Source organism: Hemitrygon akajei, chromosome 3, assembly GCF_048418815.1.
Source record: "Hemitrygon akajei chromosome 3, sHemAka1.3, whole genome shotgun sequence".
Taxonomy (NCBI): domain Eukaryota; kingdom Metazoa; phylum Chordata; class Chondrichthyes; order Myliobatiformes; family Dasyatidae; genus Hemitrygon; species Hemitrygon akajei.
In genome coordinates this window covers 95,030,469-95,046,084 of record NC_133126.1, presented here as the reverse complement: position 1 = coordinate 95,046,084, position 15,616 = coordinate 95,030,469, and the positions used below count along the sequence as shown (strand labels likewise).

At 43.2% G+C, this 15,616-nt stretch overlaps 1 protein-coding gene across 2 annotated transcripts in view; it reads right to left on the bottom strand.

The window, feature by feature from the left end:
* Positions 1-15,616, bottom strand: part of ino80 (INO80 complex ATPase subunit) — a 233,907-nt gene that overhangs the window by 27,307 nt on the left and 190,984 nt on the right. For both annotated transcript variants that reach the window (XM_073040376.1, XM_073040377.1), the window contains exons 28-30: positions 14,913-15,007; positions 4,969-5,041; positions 2,231-2,389 (exon numbers count right to left, since the gene is read on the bottom strand). In XM_073040376.1, coding sequence (XP_072896477.1) covers positions 2,231-2,389; positions 4,969-5,041; positions 14,913-15,007 — 327 coding nt within the window. The remainder of the gene's footprint in view (positions 1-2,230; positions 2,390-4,968; positions 5,042-14,912; positions 15,008-15,616) is intronic.

The window sequence follows — 15,616 nt, the reverse complement described above, 5'->3', positions numbered from 1 at the left end:
CTGAGATGTGTTGTTATGTCAGCCACATTAGCTCCACAAATAAGACACACGGGTTTACCGGCAATGTCAGTAAACATATACTCATCGGTTTTGAAACTCTTTTTTTCAGAATCAACTTTTCTCTTCACCATTGTTAGGGGTTAGCTTTGACTTCAGAATAGCGTTGTATACAGCAACAGACGCTTGACACGGGAATGTTCCCGGGTAGCCTATCGGCAGCTGTTGCACTGCATTATGGGATCTGTAGTTTGTTTGTTATCAGCGCTTCATATCGCCGGGCCATTAATAATTAAAATAATAGATCTATCTAAAATGATCTCGCGGGCCGGATATGGCCCGCGGGCCTTGTGTTTGACACCTATGCTCTAAGCAATGAAGGCCAACATTCCATCTGTCTTCTTAATAACCTGTTGTACCTGCAAGCCAACTTATTGCGATTCATGAACAAGCAATAGGCAATAGACAATAGACAGTAGGTGCAGGAGTAGGCCATTTGGCCCTTCTAGCCAGCACCGCCATTCACTGAGATCATGGCTGATCATACACAATCAGTACCCCGTTCCTGCCCTCTCCCCATATCCCTTGACCCCGCTATCTATGAGCTCTATCTAACTCTCTCTTGAATGCATCCAGAGACTTGGCCTCCACTGCCTTCTGGGGCAGAGCATTCCACATATCCACCACTCTCTGGGTGAAAAAGTTTTTCCCCATCTCTGTTCTAAATGGCCTACCCCTTATTCTTAAACTGTGGCCTCTAGTTCTGGACTCACCCATCAGCGGGAACATGCTTCCTGCCTCCAGCATGTCCAATCCCTTAATAATCTTATATGTTTCAATCAGATCCCCTCTCATCCTTCTAAATTCCAGTGTATACAAGCCCAGTCGCTCCAATCTTTCAACATATGACAGTCCCGCCATTCCGGGAATTAACCTTGTGAACCTACGCTGCACTCCCTCAATAGCAAGAATGTCTTTCCTCAAATTTGGAGACCAAAACTGCACACAATACTCCAGGTGGGGTCTCACCAGGGCCCTGTACAGCTGCAGAAGGACCTCTTTACTCCTATACTCAATTGCTCTTGTTATAAAGGCCAGCATGCCATTAGCTTACTTCACCGCCTGCTGTACCTGCATGCTTGCTTTCATTGACTGATGTACAAGAACACCTAGATCTTGTTGTACTTCCCCTTTTCCTAACTTGACTCCATTTAGATAGTAATCTGCCTTCCTGTTCTTGCCACCAAAGTGGATAACCTCACATTTATCCACATTAAACTGCATCTGCCATACATTTGCCCACTCACCCAACCTGTCCAAGTCACCCTGCATTCTCATAACATCCTCCTGAGCACTCCCAAGCCCCTCTGCACAACAGCATGCTGCAATCTTTCACTATTTAAATAATAATCTGCTCTTCTATTATTCCTTCCAAAGTGGATGATCTCGCATTTACCAACATTGTACTCCATCTGCCAGACCTTGGCCCACTCACTTAACCTATCTATATCCCTCTGCAGACTCGTCACATCGTCTGCACAATTTGCTTTTCCACTCAGTCTAGTGTCATCAGCAAATTTTGCCACGCCACACTCAGTCCCCTCTTCCAAATCATCAATGTAAATGGTAAACAGTTACGGGGCCAGCACCAACTCCTGCGGCACCCCACTCACCACCGACTGCCAACCAGAGAAACACACATTTATACCAACTCTCTGCCTTCTATCGGTTAACCAATCCACTATCCATGATAATACACTTCCTCTGACTCCATGCATCTGATTCTGAGATGAAGAAATATCTTCACTCAGGAATTCTCTATTCAGAATGCTGTGGGAGCTACTCATTGATTGTATTTAAAACAAACATTGAAAGACTTTTTGATATTAAAGGAATCAAGAGATATACATAGGGATACCTTAATGCAATATTGTGGTGAAAAGGTCTACAATAATTTTGAATAGCACAGCAAGCTTGAGGGAGTCAATTGCTCACACTTGTTGTACTTTGTGTTCAGTGCAATTGTTTATTTACAGCAGGGGTTCACAACTTTTTTATGCCATGGCCCAATACTATTATGGGGACGGTGGACCCCAGTTTGGGAACTCCTGATTTAGAGCAATATTTTCTAGCCACGGTCTTTCTAGAATGAATGTGTTTCAAGTACTTCAACACTGTAGAACTCAAAACCACTTAATAAATATGTTCTGTGCATGCTAGTATGTCACTGTACCTCACTCTTTTCCTTGGCACGCTGCAAGATTCGTTCCTCAATCGTTCCCTTGCAGATGAGTCGATATACAGTTACTTGTTTGGTCTGACCCAGTCTATGAGCTCGATCCATAGCCTGTTGATCCACTGTCGGATTCCAATCATTGTCATAAAATATAACCTGAAATGAAAGTCACCTTGCAATAAGGAACTGCAGTCCTTGAAGAAGCATTCATTTTTGCAATGTTGTCTACATGGATTATGTTGACTGCATGTATTTTACTAAAGCCTTTGACAAGGTCCTTCATGGGATATTCATCCAGAAGATTAAGATGGATGGGATCAACAATGAATTGGCTGTTTGGATTCAGTATTGCCTTACCCCAAAAAGACAGAGGGCAATACTGGTTGAAGGGAGTTATTCTGACTTGTGGTCTGTGACTAATAGTACTCTGCAGTTTGTGATATATATATATATATATATATATATAAATGACCTGGATGAAAATGTAGATGACACACACAAAACGCTGATGGAACACAGCAGGCCAGGCAGCATCTATAGGGAGGAGCACTGTCGACATCTCGTCCCGAAACGTCAACAGTGCTCCTCCCTATAGATGCTGCCTGGCCTGCTGTGTTCCACCGGCATTTTGTGTGTGTTGTTTGAATTTCCAGCATCTGCAGATTTCCTCGTGTTTGCTCTGAAAATGTAGATGGATGGGTTTGGAAGTTTGCAGAGAAATGAAGATTGGTGGTGTTGCAAATAGTGTAGAAGTCTGGCAAAGGATACAGTGGGATATAGATCAATTGCAAATATAGGCAGAGGAATGGTAGATGGAGTTTAACACTAGCAAATGTGATGTTTCGGATTTAGGGATATTAAATTATAAACAGAAAGTACACTATTAATGGCAAGGTGTGCAGCGGGATCTCAGGATCCAAGACCAAAGCTTCCCGAAAGTGGCTTCACAGGTCAAAAAGGTGATAAAGAAGGCATTTATTAAATGAGGGACTGAGTGCAAGAGTCGAAAAGCTGTGCTGCAGCTTTATAAAACTCTATTTAGGCAGCATCTGGAACATTGCATTCAGTCCTGTCACCACATTATAGGAAGGATGTTGCCGGTTTGGCAAGGATGCAGAACAGATTTACCAGGATGCTGGCTGGATTAGAGGGTACATGCTATAAGGAGAAATTGAACAGATTTAAGTTGTTTTTTCTGGAGCAGTGGAGGCTGAGAGGAGATCTGATAGAAGTTTATGAACAACAGAGGTAGAGTAGATAGCCAGTATCTTTTCTCCCCAGGTTTGAAATGTCTAATAAGAGAGGCATGCACTTAAGGTGAGAAGGCGGCTCTTAGATAGGCACATGAATGTGCAAAAATAGAGACTATGGACATTGTGTAGGCAGAAGGGATTAGTTGTGTTGGACGTTTGATTACTAATGTAATTAGTATTTGTGCTGCACTGTCATATGTTCTATAATTCAATAAGGTGTTGTATCAGCATTAATCAATAATTTCCCAGTTACTTAAATTTATTCAACCACCTCCTATCCTCAACGATATCATGAGATCTGAGCATGTGATTTCCCACATGACGATGTGATGTTAAGTCTTATATACCATATCATTAAGGCAAGACTATTTTGTCTTCCTCAGTGATGGACTGCTTCTAACATCCTGATTGATAAAATCCTGTATAATAACAAGATCCTAGTGCAACACATGGAGATTCAAGAAGATAAAGATTAGCTTTGTCACATGTACATAGAAACATCAGTGGAATTCGTCATTTGTGTCAATGACCAGTTCAATCGGAGAATGAGCTGGGGGCAGCCCGAAAGTGTTGCCTCCAGCACAAGCACCGAATGCCTAAAACCCTATCATGTACATCTTTGGAATATGGGAGGAAACTGGAGCACCCAGAGGAAACTCATGCAGTCACAGCAAGAACATACAAACTCCTTACAGACAGCAGTAGGGAAATGAACCCCATTCGCTGGCACTATAAAGCTTTAACACAGAAAGTTCTCTCAAACACTGTTCATATGGTGGGAGTGTCAAAGACCAGAAGAGACAGCTTCAAATAAGAGGGGCGTCCTTTCAGAACGGAGATGAGGAGGAGTTTCTTTAGCCAGAGAATGGTGAATCTGGAGAATGGGGGTGAGGGTGGAGACAGGAGATTGGGGCAGAGGAAAAATACATTAGCCATGACAAAAAGACAGAAAAGGATGGGTCAAATGGCCTAATACTGCTCTTATATCTTCTGGTCTAATGGTCAAACATTTCCTGGGCAAATCAGCACAGCAAATTACACTGTGCCATAAACACAAGCCTGGCATAGATTAGACATCAAGTTCCCTTGGCTCAGTTACAACTGTTCAGCTTGATGCCCAGGGACAAAGCTCTGAAGAAGCATTTTCAGTTATCATCCATGTAGCCATCCTGTAGACTCAGCAGAGACCATCAACTCAACAATCACTTAGAAACAATTTTATACATTGGAAGGCTGCTTAAGGTTGCTCAATATTATAGAAGTCGCAGAACAAAGCTTTCAATATTGAAAAAATGAGGTATTAGGAGGATTTGAAAATTAGGACTGATGATTGAAGCCTGAGGCGGTTCCTATCAATGATTCAATATACTTCAAAGTACTCAGAAATTTCAAGAATTACAATCCAAAATCTCCATCACTGCACATTTCAACATCCATGCTCACTCAACAGCGATCAAGCATATAAAATATTCAATTCCTTACCGTATCAGCAGCTGTTAAATTGATGCCAAGGCCACCAGCTCTGGTGCTGAGAAGGAAGACAAAGATATCCGTCCTGTTGGAAGGAAGATAAAGAACCTGAACATAAACTACAGAAGGTGGTCGATATCCACTGAAAACTATCTGTTAAGTACAAAGGTTTGATGCAGGATTTAAATTTGAAACCAGATGCCAGACAAATGCCATTTCAATTGGCTGTACTGTTGCCCTAAATAAACTAACACAAGCATCTCAGTGAGTACCAACAGTCATACAGTCTTAAGTTCAGTTGTGAAGAATATCCAGCCCCACAATATTGGACCGTGGCAAGAATGTGAAGCTTTCCACAGCACTTAGAGGTTTGATGAGTGGGGAAAGGGGGTAGATAACATAGATATATTAAAAGCAAGTCCACGAGGGGGAAATTGCTGGCATGAATTAACTTACTTAGCAGGCTCTTGAGAAATATTATTAGTGGCACAGCCCCTTGAGTATCAAAACATATAATTAGCCCGGGAATATTTTCTTAATTTCACAAGCACATCTAACAGTAAACAGCATTACAACATTAGTGATCCCACTGTTACCAGACTGACGGGAGATCCAGAATACTCAAGTGTGCACCAACCTAGCCTACAGTCCCAATGCTTATGCCTATTTTATATAAATTAGTGGTATGAATAGGCATCTTATCTCATTTTATAATGCTCTACACATTCCATTAGAATATTAACCAACAATTCTTAAAATTCTACACCCTTATATCACAATAACCAGTTTCTTCTATCAGATGCACTCATGCTCCACTGTACTGGTTGTCAACTTTGTCCATATTCTGTTGAGTATCAAGTATTATAGATAAGATAATAAGAAAATAACAAGAACAGGATTGAGCAATATGCCATTAAATAAGACTAAAACTGATATAATTCTTGGCTTTAATTCCATTCTCTTCCTTCATTCCCATAACACTCCAAAATAACTTTAAAAAATTACCTATCTGCCCGAGATGTTCCAAATATTGTCAAGTTCAAAGGTGGTGGCCAGGAGAGATTTCAAATGACTAAACTCCTTAGGGAGACAAAATTCCTCCAGTTTAATTCAAGGTTTCCCTGTGGCATTTGTTCCATCCGACTCCAGATCTACTCAAATATCCTTTTATGGACAATCCACCCATCTCAGAATCCAATCTGATGAATCTATACTATACTCTCTTAAGGCAAGTATGTCTTTCCTTACACAAGGAGTCACAGACCCAAAACCATTGGCCAATTGTCAACTTCCTACCAATATTTAATCCCATTTTCCATGGCATTACAGGTGCCGATCCAGATACTTCTTAAATGTTGATAGAGTCACTACATCCATCAGTTCCTTAGGGATTCCAGATTCTAATGACCCACTAGGTAGAAAACAATTTATCCTGATCCTATGCTCTTTAGCTCTGCTCCTCTAACTCATGACAAATGTATAATCAATATTCCAGATAATGTCTCACCAAAGCCCAATAGGAGTTGCAGCAATATTGCTTTGTTCATGTGCTTACATCAATACTCAGTTGCTGAACTCAGGTGCTTATATTGTGTTTTCTGTCTGAAAGCACTCAAATATTTCTTTAAAAAAATCAACAAAAAGCTTCAGCAAAATGAATTGCAGATTCCGCAAATCTGAGAAATAAACATGGTGGGAACAGGTCAGGCAGCATGTGTGAAAGCAGAAACAGTTATTGTTTGGGTTTGACACCAAATACTAACTTCTTCCCTTTCCATAGATGTCACCTGTGTTTTCAGCATTTTCTGCTTTTATTTAATATCCTCACTTGACTTTGTTGTATCATCATCTCATTAAGATGCCCACTGACTTGTACTTCCTACCTCAACAACTCAATTTTAAAATTCTCATCTTTGTTTTCAGATCCCTTAATGTTTTTAACTCTTCAAAATGTGCAGACTCATCCAGGTTTATAAACCACTGTGGTCTTCCACTTCGGTCACTAATATATCTTTTACAGAGAAAGGGAAGAGCACCCCACTGATAAGCAGTTGTGCTTTCAGCCACTTGGCTCCTAATCTTTTGGATTTCCTTTTCTAAATCTCTCTACCTTTAGGATGTATCTTAAAAACTATTGTAACCAGTTGGCCTTCACGTGTGGCTTAGCTACTAGCCCAGCAGTACTGTTTCTACTGACAAGAGAAGGGGCAAAGGCGGACAGCTGGTGCCTCAAAACCAGTTGCTTCAGGCAGGTGGGGCTCATCAGCCTTGGACAGCAGCCTGCCTAGGCGAATAGAAACTCCAATTTTAAACCTCCACTGCCTCGCGGCCTTACCCATCCATGGGAAATGCTTCGGGAGTAAACCCCAAGGAAAAAATCTGGAACCAGGGTCCCTAAGGCAATTTGATGTTGTTTACAACTTCACTCTGGCAACCTCTGCAACAATGCTGTATCTGCGTTTGCCCTTCCCTAGGACTACATCAGTGACGTGGAGAGGGGGAACCCGCTGCATGGGCAACAGCCGGTACTTCAAATCTTCCCGCCCAGGCTTGCGCCCTGGAGAGGACACAGTCCACCAGAGGCACAAACCCACGACACTCTGAGATCGATGGCTGCCTACTATTGTAGCTACAAAACAAGGGGCTAGTGTTTTAAAACTAAGGTATGTACAAACTTCTCTCAGAGAATACTGAATTACTGAAATTCTTTGTCCGAGGGGCAAAGTTGGGGCAAGATCCTTAGATATACTTAAGGTGGAGTGATTGAAACCGATTCCACAACCTATGGACTCACTTTTAAGGACTTTATAACTTGTGCTCTCAATATTTATTGCTTGCTTATTTATTTATTTGTTCATTTCTTCTTGTATTTACACAGTTTGTTGTCCTTTGCATATTGGTTGTTTCTCCATTTCTGTCATGTGTTTTTTCATTGCTTCTATCATGTTTCTTTGTATTTACTGTGAATGCCAGCAAGAAAATTTTAGATTAGATTAAACGTTACTGTCATTGTGCCAAGTACAGATACAAAGCCAATGAAATGCAGTTAGCATCTAATCAGAAATGCAAAGAATGGTGTTATTTACAAAATAACTGCAAATAAAAAGTAAGTGTTATAGCACACAAATATAAAAGTACTGAGACAGTACAATGTGGGTGCAATACTGCTTAAAGCTGTGATGTGAGGTTCGGCAGGGTCACAGCCTCAGGGAAGAAGCTCTTCCTGTGCCTGCTGGTGCGGGAGCAGAGGCTCCTGTAATGCCTACCAGATGGGAGGAGAGTAAAAAGTCCATGGTTAGGGTGAGATGCATCCTTAATAATGCTCTTTGTCCTGCCCAGGCAGCGTTCAAGGTAGATGTTCTTAATGGTGGGCAATTGGGTGCCGATAATCCGCTGGGCAGTTTTCACCACACACTGGAGTGCTTTGCGGTCCGATACAGGACAACTGCCATACCACACTGAGATGCAGTTGGTAAGTATGCTCTCAATAGTACAGCAGTAAAAGTCCATCAGTATCCTGGGACAGTGGTGAGCTTTCTTGATGCTCCTCAGGAAATAAAGGCGCTGTTGCACCTTTTTGATCAGGATGGAGGAGTTCAGGGACCAGGTGAGATCCTCAGAAATGTGGACACCAAGGAATTTGAAGCTTAATACACAGTCCACTACAGTTCCGTTGATGTAAATGGGGAAATGAGTGTGGCTCCTAGTGTGCCTGAAGTCCTCAATGATCTCCTTGGTCTTCTGGGTGTTAAGGGCCAGGTTTTTGTTAGCATACAATGCAGCCAGGTGCTGGACCTCATCCTTGTAGGCCATTTCGTCATCCCCTCTGATAAGGCCAACCACCATGGTGCCGCTGCGAACTTGATTATGGAGTTAGAACCATGTACAGGAACACAGTCATAGGTAAAAAGGGAGTACAGGAAAGGGCTCAGCACACACCCTTGAGGCACGCCGGTGTTCAGGGTGAGAGCGGAGGAGAGGTCGCCTAACTTAACAGATTGGGGTCTGTTAGTCAGAAAGTCCACGGTCCAATTGCAGTGGGATGAGCTGATACCAAGCTGGCGAAATTTGGCGATCAGCTTGGAGGGGATCACAGTATTGAATGCCGAACTAAAGCCAATGAACAGCATTCTGACTAAGAGTTGGGGCTGTCCAGGTGGGTCAGGGCAGAGTGAAGTGTCGTGGAGATAGCGTCCTCTGTTGGCACGATAGGCAAATTGATGGGGGTCCAGGGTCGTGGGCAGACAGGATTTCAGATGTGATAGAACCAGTCTCTCAAAGCACTTTGCAATGATGGGGGTGAGTGCAACTGAGCGGAAGTCATTCAAGCCCGTGGCAGTGGAATGCTTCGGCACTGGCATGATGGTGGCAATCTTGAAGCTTGTGGGGCAACTGCCTGGGCCAGGGACAGATTGAAAATGTCCGTGAAGACCCCGGCCAACTGGCCTGCACAGACTCTGAGCACATGGCCAGGTATTCCATCTGGACCAGCTGCCTTCCGTACATTCACCCTGCTCAGGGTGGCACAAACGTCAGAGGTGGAAAGTGAGAGAGGCAGTTCACCAGCAGGAGATCCGCTTTGAGGGTGACCTCCTTGTTTTATCCATCAAAGCAAGCGTAGAAGCAATTGAGCTCATCAGGGAGGGAAGCAGAGCTGGAAGGGGGAACAGTACTAGGTAGTTTGAAGTCTGTAATGACCTGTATGCCATGCCAAATGTGCCAGGGGCCTGAGGAGTTGAAATGCTCTTCAATTCTCTGTTTGTATATGTGTTTAGCCTGAGAGATTCCCCTCCTCAGGTTGGCCCTGGCTGAGCTGTAAGCCTCCCAGTCTGCAGACCTGAAGGCTGCATCTCTGGCTTTGAGCAGGAGGGGAACCTCCCTGTTCATCCATGGTTTCTGATTGGGGAAAACTTTCATTTGTTTTTCTAATGTCACTCTATCTACACACTTATTGATGTGCTCAAGGACAGAGTTGGTATATAAGTCAATGTCAATCTGAGAGTCTGTGGTGGCATGGGCAGCAAACGCGCTCCAGTCTGTGTGCTGGAATTGGCACTGAAGAGCAGAGTCAGCACCCTCCAGCCAGATCTTAAGAGTCTTCATTGTGGGTTTCACATGCTTAATGACCAGGCTATACACAGGGTGTAAATTAGTGGTCGCCAACCCATCGATCGCGATCGACTGGTCGATCTTTGAGACTTTCCCAGTAGATCCCGAAAAAATTGAAAAATAAATACACAAATATTGTTGAGAGATTGTTTCCGGGTTGCAGGGTTTTAGTTCCATTCTTTCTGCCCAGTGCACATGTGTCCCCCCACACTACACAGTGTACTTCAGTGGTCCCCAACCACCGGGAAACAATATGATTTGGCAATATGAAACAATATGAGTCAGCTGCACCTTTCCTCATTCCGTCACACCCACTGTTGAACTTGAATGCACGAGGTCATCAGTTGCCTAAACGCAGTGATACCTTCACGCCAAGAATCACTGGTTGGCCTTGGCGGCCAGCGGCAAGTGCCATTGCTACTGGCCTGGAGTGCGGACAGATGGGCGCTGCCTCTAAATCTGTTTAGCACACTGAATGTTCGTGGGGGACCCAGTGCTAAAATATTTGCAGACGACCTAATTCGGGCTCAGGGTTTCATAAGTAGCAGAGCAGCTACCTTGCTGCGATCTACTGAAAGTCATCCCTCCAGCCAAACTTTTGCCGGCCAATAGATCCTACAAGGGGGCGGGTGCACACCCTGTTGCACTCTTTGCTCAGTCGTTGTTCTCTCCAGACTGCGACCGCCGCGGCCCTGGCACGGGGACCTCTGGCCCTTACCTTGTCCTCTCACCCCACCCACGACCAGCTGCACCTGGCCAAAGCATCTGGCGGCGGGCGGGCGGGAGGCTGTCTAATGAGGCAATGAAGCCCTCAAAACTGCTTCGGTACCTTGAGTCCAAGCACCCTGCACTTAAAGACAAACCCGCTGAGTTTTTTCAGTGGAAAAATTGTGAGCAAGCAGGACAGAAGCTAAGTGCTGATAGCCACGTAAACTAAATTGCGGAATAGACTGGACATAAGGAACCTCCTTCGAGTATCACTGTATTCCGGTCGTGTTTAAAAATTCCCCCCACCCCATCAGCCGGTCCACAAGAATATTGTCAATATTAAACCGGTCCGCGGTGCAAAAAAGGATGGGTATCCCTGGTGTTTATACATTATTTCTACTTTCGGGTTGCTGGGTTTTACTTCCGGTCTTTTCTGCCATGCACATGCACCGATTTAGTAGGGTCAATCTTGCCTTTCACTGAGGCCAAGGTAGGGGATCTTGGGCTTAAAAAGGTTGGTGACCATTAGTGTAAATAAATCCTTTTTCAACATTGAAATATCTGAATCAAAGAACTGAGGGGTTTGGAAAACTGAATTGAATGGAATTGACTTTATTTCTTACATCCTTCACATACACGAAGAATAAAAATCTTTACATTACGTCTCCCTCTAAATGTGCAATGTGCAATCATAGTAACTTACAATATATAGAACAGTCAATGTAACCTAGAAATACACTCAAATCAGCGTGAGTTAATCAGTCTGATGGCCTGGTGGAAGAAGCTGTCCTGGAGCCTGTTGGTCCTGGCTTTTATGCTGTGGTACTGTTTCCCAGATGGTAGTTGCTGGAATAGATTGTGGTTGGGGTGACTTGGGTCCCCAATGATCCTTTGGGCCCTTTTCTCACTCCTGTCTTTGTAAATGTCCTGAATCATGGGAAGTTCACAACTACAGATGCACTGGGCTGTCCACACCATTCTCTGCAGAATCCTACGATTAAGAGAGGTACAGTTCCCATACCAGGCAGTGATGCAGCCAGTCAGGAGACTCTCAATTGTGCCCCTGTAGGAAGTTCTTAGGATTTGGGGGCCCATACCAATCTTCCTCAACTGTCTGTTGTGCCTTTTTCACCACACAGCTGGTGTGTACAGACCATGAGGTCCTCGGTGATGTGGATGCCGAGGAACTTAAAGCTGTTTACCCTCTCATCCCCAGATCCATTGATGTCAATAGGGGTTAGCCTGTCTCCATTCCTCCTGTAATCCACAGCCAGCTCCTTTGTTTTTACAACATTGACACCACGGTGTCAGAGAGATGACTTCTTCCCTGTAAACCACCTCATTATTGTTTGAGATTAGGCCAATCAATAGTGTCATCTGCAAATTTAATTAGCAGATTAGAATTAAGACAGAAGAGCTGCTAAGGCCAATCTAGATCAGCAAAGACTTATGTGCCAATGTAAAAGTCTCTTACATGTCCCTAATACATCTGACTCTACCACCAGCCTGACAGCACAGTCCACACACCTACCGCTGTGTAAAAAAAAACTTGCCTCTGACAACTCATGTTTTCTTTCAATCACATTAAAGCTATGCCCCCTTTTATTAACTATTTCCAGCCTGGGAAAATTTCTCTAGCTGTCAATCTGATCTCATCATCTTGTACACCTCTATTGAGTCATTTCTCATCATCAAAGAGAAAAGCCCTAGGTCATTCATTGCTCGACAATGAGATTGCAGTGTTACTCCAGTCAATGCCAAGCAGATATTTACAATGCATGCAGTAATTTTAAAAATTCTCATATTTACATGCAAGTGACTTTGACCACACTCAAAGGTCATTAGCAAGCCAGGGTGCAGCACTATTCAGGTGCACAATAGCCCTTGGGAAGAAGCTGTTTTTCAGTGTTTCTGTCTTGGCTGAGATGCTTTTGTACTTCCCATCAGAAAGCAGGAGATTGAACAAACAGTGTCCCGGATGGGATGGGTCTTTAATGATGTTACAAGTGTGCTGTAGGCATTGAGAGTTGTAAGTTGACTCTAGGTTCAGTGGTTGAGTCCCAATGATGCACTGAGCCATCCTAATTACCTGATGGAGTATCTTGGGATCCGTCTTACTGCAGCTAGAGTGCCACACTGTCAGTCCGTATGCTAGTATGCTTTCTATTGCATATTGATAGGTTGGCCAGTAATTTTTGGGGCAGATTAGCTCTTCTTAAGCATCTCAGTCACTGTTGTGCCTTCCTTACTATTGAGGTTGTGTTGACAGAATAAGAGAGCTCCTTGATGATGTTCATCTCAAAGAACAAAACTGGAGATCCTTTCCACTACTTCACCAGGTTGATGTGATGTGGAGCTTGACAGCTTGTTCGGTAGTATGGTGTCAAAGGCTGAACTGTAATCAATGAAAAGCATCCTGACGTAGGCGTCTTTTTGCTCCAGGTGTTCCAAGACAGTATGAAAGGCAATAGAAGTAACTGTTCAGTTGATCCATTTGCCTTGTAGGCAAACTGGTGCTGGTCCAAAGTAGCCGGGATCATGGTTTTGATGTGGGACATGACCAATCTTCCCAAGCACTCAGCAGCTATGGGAGTGATTGCCACCTGTCTATAGTCATTAAGACATGTTAGCGCTGACTTCTTGGGGATTGCTGTTTTGAAGCATGTCGGAACTATAGCCTGAGACAGCAAGAGGATACAAGTACCCGTCAGAACTTCAGTGCAGTCAGGGTACACCGCCTGGTCCCGTTGCTCTGCATGCATTGACATTACAGTGTATGCTCAGTGCTGGTGTAGTTCCTCTGTCCGATATTAAGGCCCTCATCACTGGTTCCTTATTATCCTCAAAGTAGGCCAAGATGCTTTTCAGGTCTTTGACTATTTTGGTATCACCATGAGCAGAGCATGCAGCCCTTCATAGGTTGAAGCATTAAGTATAGGAACTGGGAAGTGATAATTACACAAAATGTTGGTAAGGTTCACTTGGAATACTATGTACAGTTTTTAATCATCTTGTTACAAGAATTTTGTTATTAAATTAGACAGCGAAGAAAAGGTTTACCAGGATCTTGCCTGCATTTGAGCAGAGTTACGACGATAGGTTGTGTAGGCTAGGACTCGATTCCCTGGAATGTAGGAAATTGACAGGTGGCCTGATAGAGGTATACAAGATTATGAGGGGCATTGACAGGGTGAAAACATTGTCTTAACACCAGAAGTGAGAAATTTAAAAGCTTCTTCACACAAAGAGAGATGCATATTTGGAATGAGCTGCCAGAAATAGTGACCGAGGGGGGCACATTAGCAGTATTTAAAAGCCATCTAGGTAAGTATATGGATAGGAGGGATTTAGAGAACTAGGGTTCAAATGTAGGGCGATGCGACTAGCAGGCTGGGCAACTCATTGGCATGGATGAGATTAGCCAAAGTGCCTGCCTCCATGCAGTCTGACTATATTAGGTTGGAAACAGATTGGCTAATAATTAATGGAAGATTGCCCACTGGAGATTGGAATGGTCAATACTAGCCTTGACTGAAGGTAGCCTAGATTGGTGGTCCAGCTATGTTCAGCCAAAAAATACATAATTGAATGGAGGACTTGCCTAATTCAGATGTCAGAGTTGTACATCACAGGAGGCGGACCTTTGGTCCACCACATCTATGATGCTTTGCCTTTCTACACTAACCTTATGTGCTTGACTAGGTCTGCATCCTTTTATGCCTTGCCTATTCAAGTGTCTTAAGTGCCTCTTAAAACATACCTGATTCTAATTCAGCTGGGTTGTGGATTTGATGAATTAACCCTAAAAGAACTGTGCTAAAAAAACAACAACCTAACTACTCAAACAAACCTCTCTACATGGTACTACAGCAGATTAAATAACAGCCACCTAGCTTAGTGTTCAACAACAGCTTTCTGACCTTTTCCTGGTCTGGTCAACAAGAAGATCTCATACAGAATTGATTAAAAACAGAGGGTACATCCTGCAAGAAGATTCCATAGAGAACAGCAAGACAAGATCATGGGAATACCTTTCAATGTGAAAGTGAAACAAATAAGGGTAGAAAATATTGCATTCTAATGAATCATGCTCAGTTTCTCACAGATAAGCAGCACATTGTGGGGTACAAATCACAAACCTGCTCTGGAAGTCTGCCACCATATCCCGCCTCTCAGAGATTTTTGAAGAACCATCCAGCCTCATGTAAGTATGTTGCCTGAAAACCATGTACTCCTGGAAAAACAAGAAGAATGGGAATTAGTAAAGAGTATACAAATTTCCAAATTTGTGACAGCAAGCACACTGATAATGGGAAACTCAGAAAATACAATGGCAGCTGTACAATGCCATAATGAAATACCATCAACAGTAATAGTGGTGCAACCAACATGAAATTATCTATAAGCATAAAGCAAGTTCAAATCAATTAAACGTAAAAAGTCATGGCTATTAATTGCTTATGTCTAGAAACAATGACAATCAAGATGACTGTTGCTAGATTAGTAATTCACTTTCCAGTAATAGATACAGACTAAAAGAAGTACCAGAATAGAATCACAGATGCGCACTAAACCAGGCAAGAGTCTAAACGCTTAAATAATTAAGAGAACTGGGTTGTAGATTATAAGTCATACAACACTTAAAGAGCAGACACTGGAGAATTGGCTGTATGTGTACAACACCTTAATTCTAAAGCCTGATTTATACTTCTGCATACGGGCTACACCGTAGCGAGCATGCATTGGTGTGCCTGCGTCGCTCTGCAATTCACTGCCAAAACGCTAGTTGGCAGTGGGGTTTCTATGCCACTGTGTTGAGTTTCTTCGTGAGAAGAAATGCATT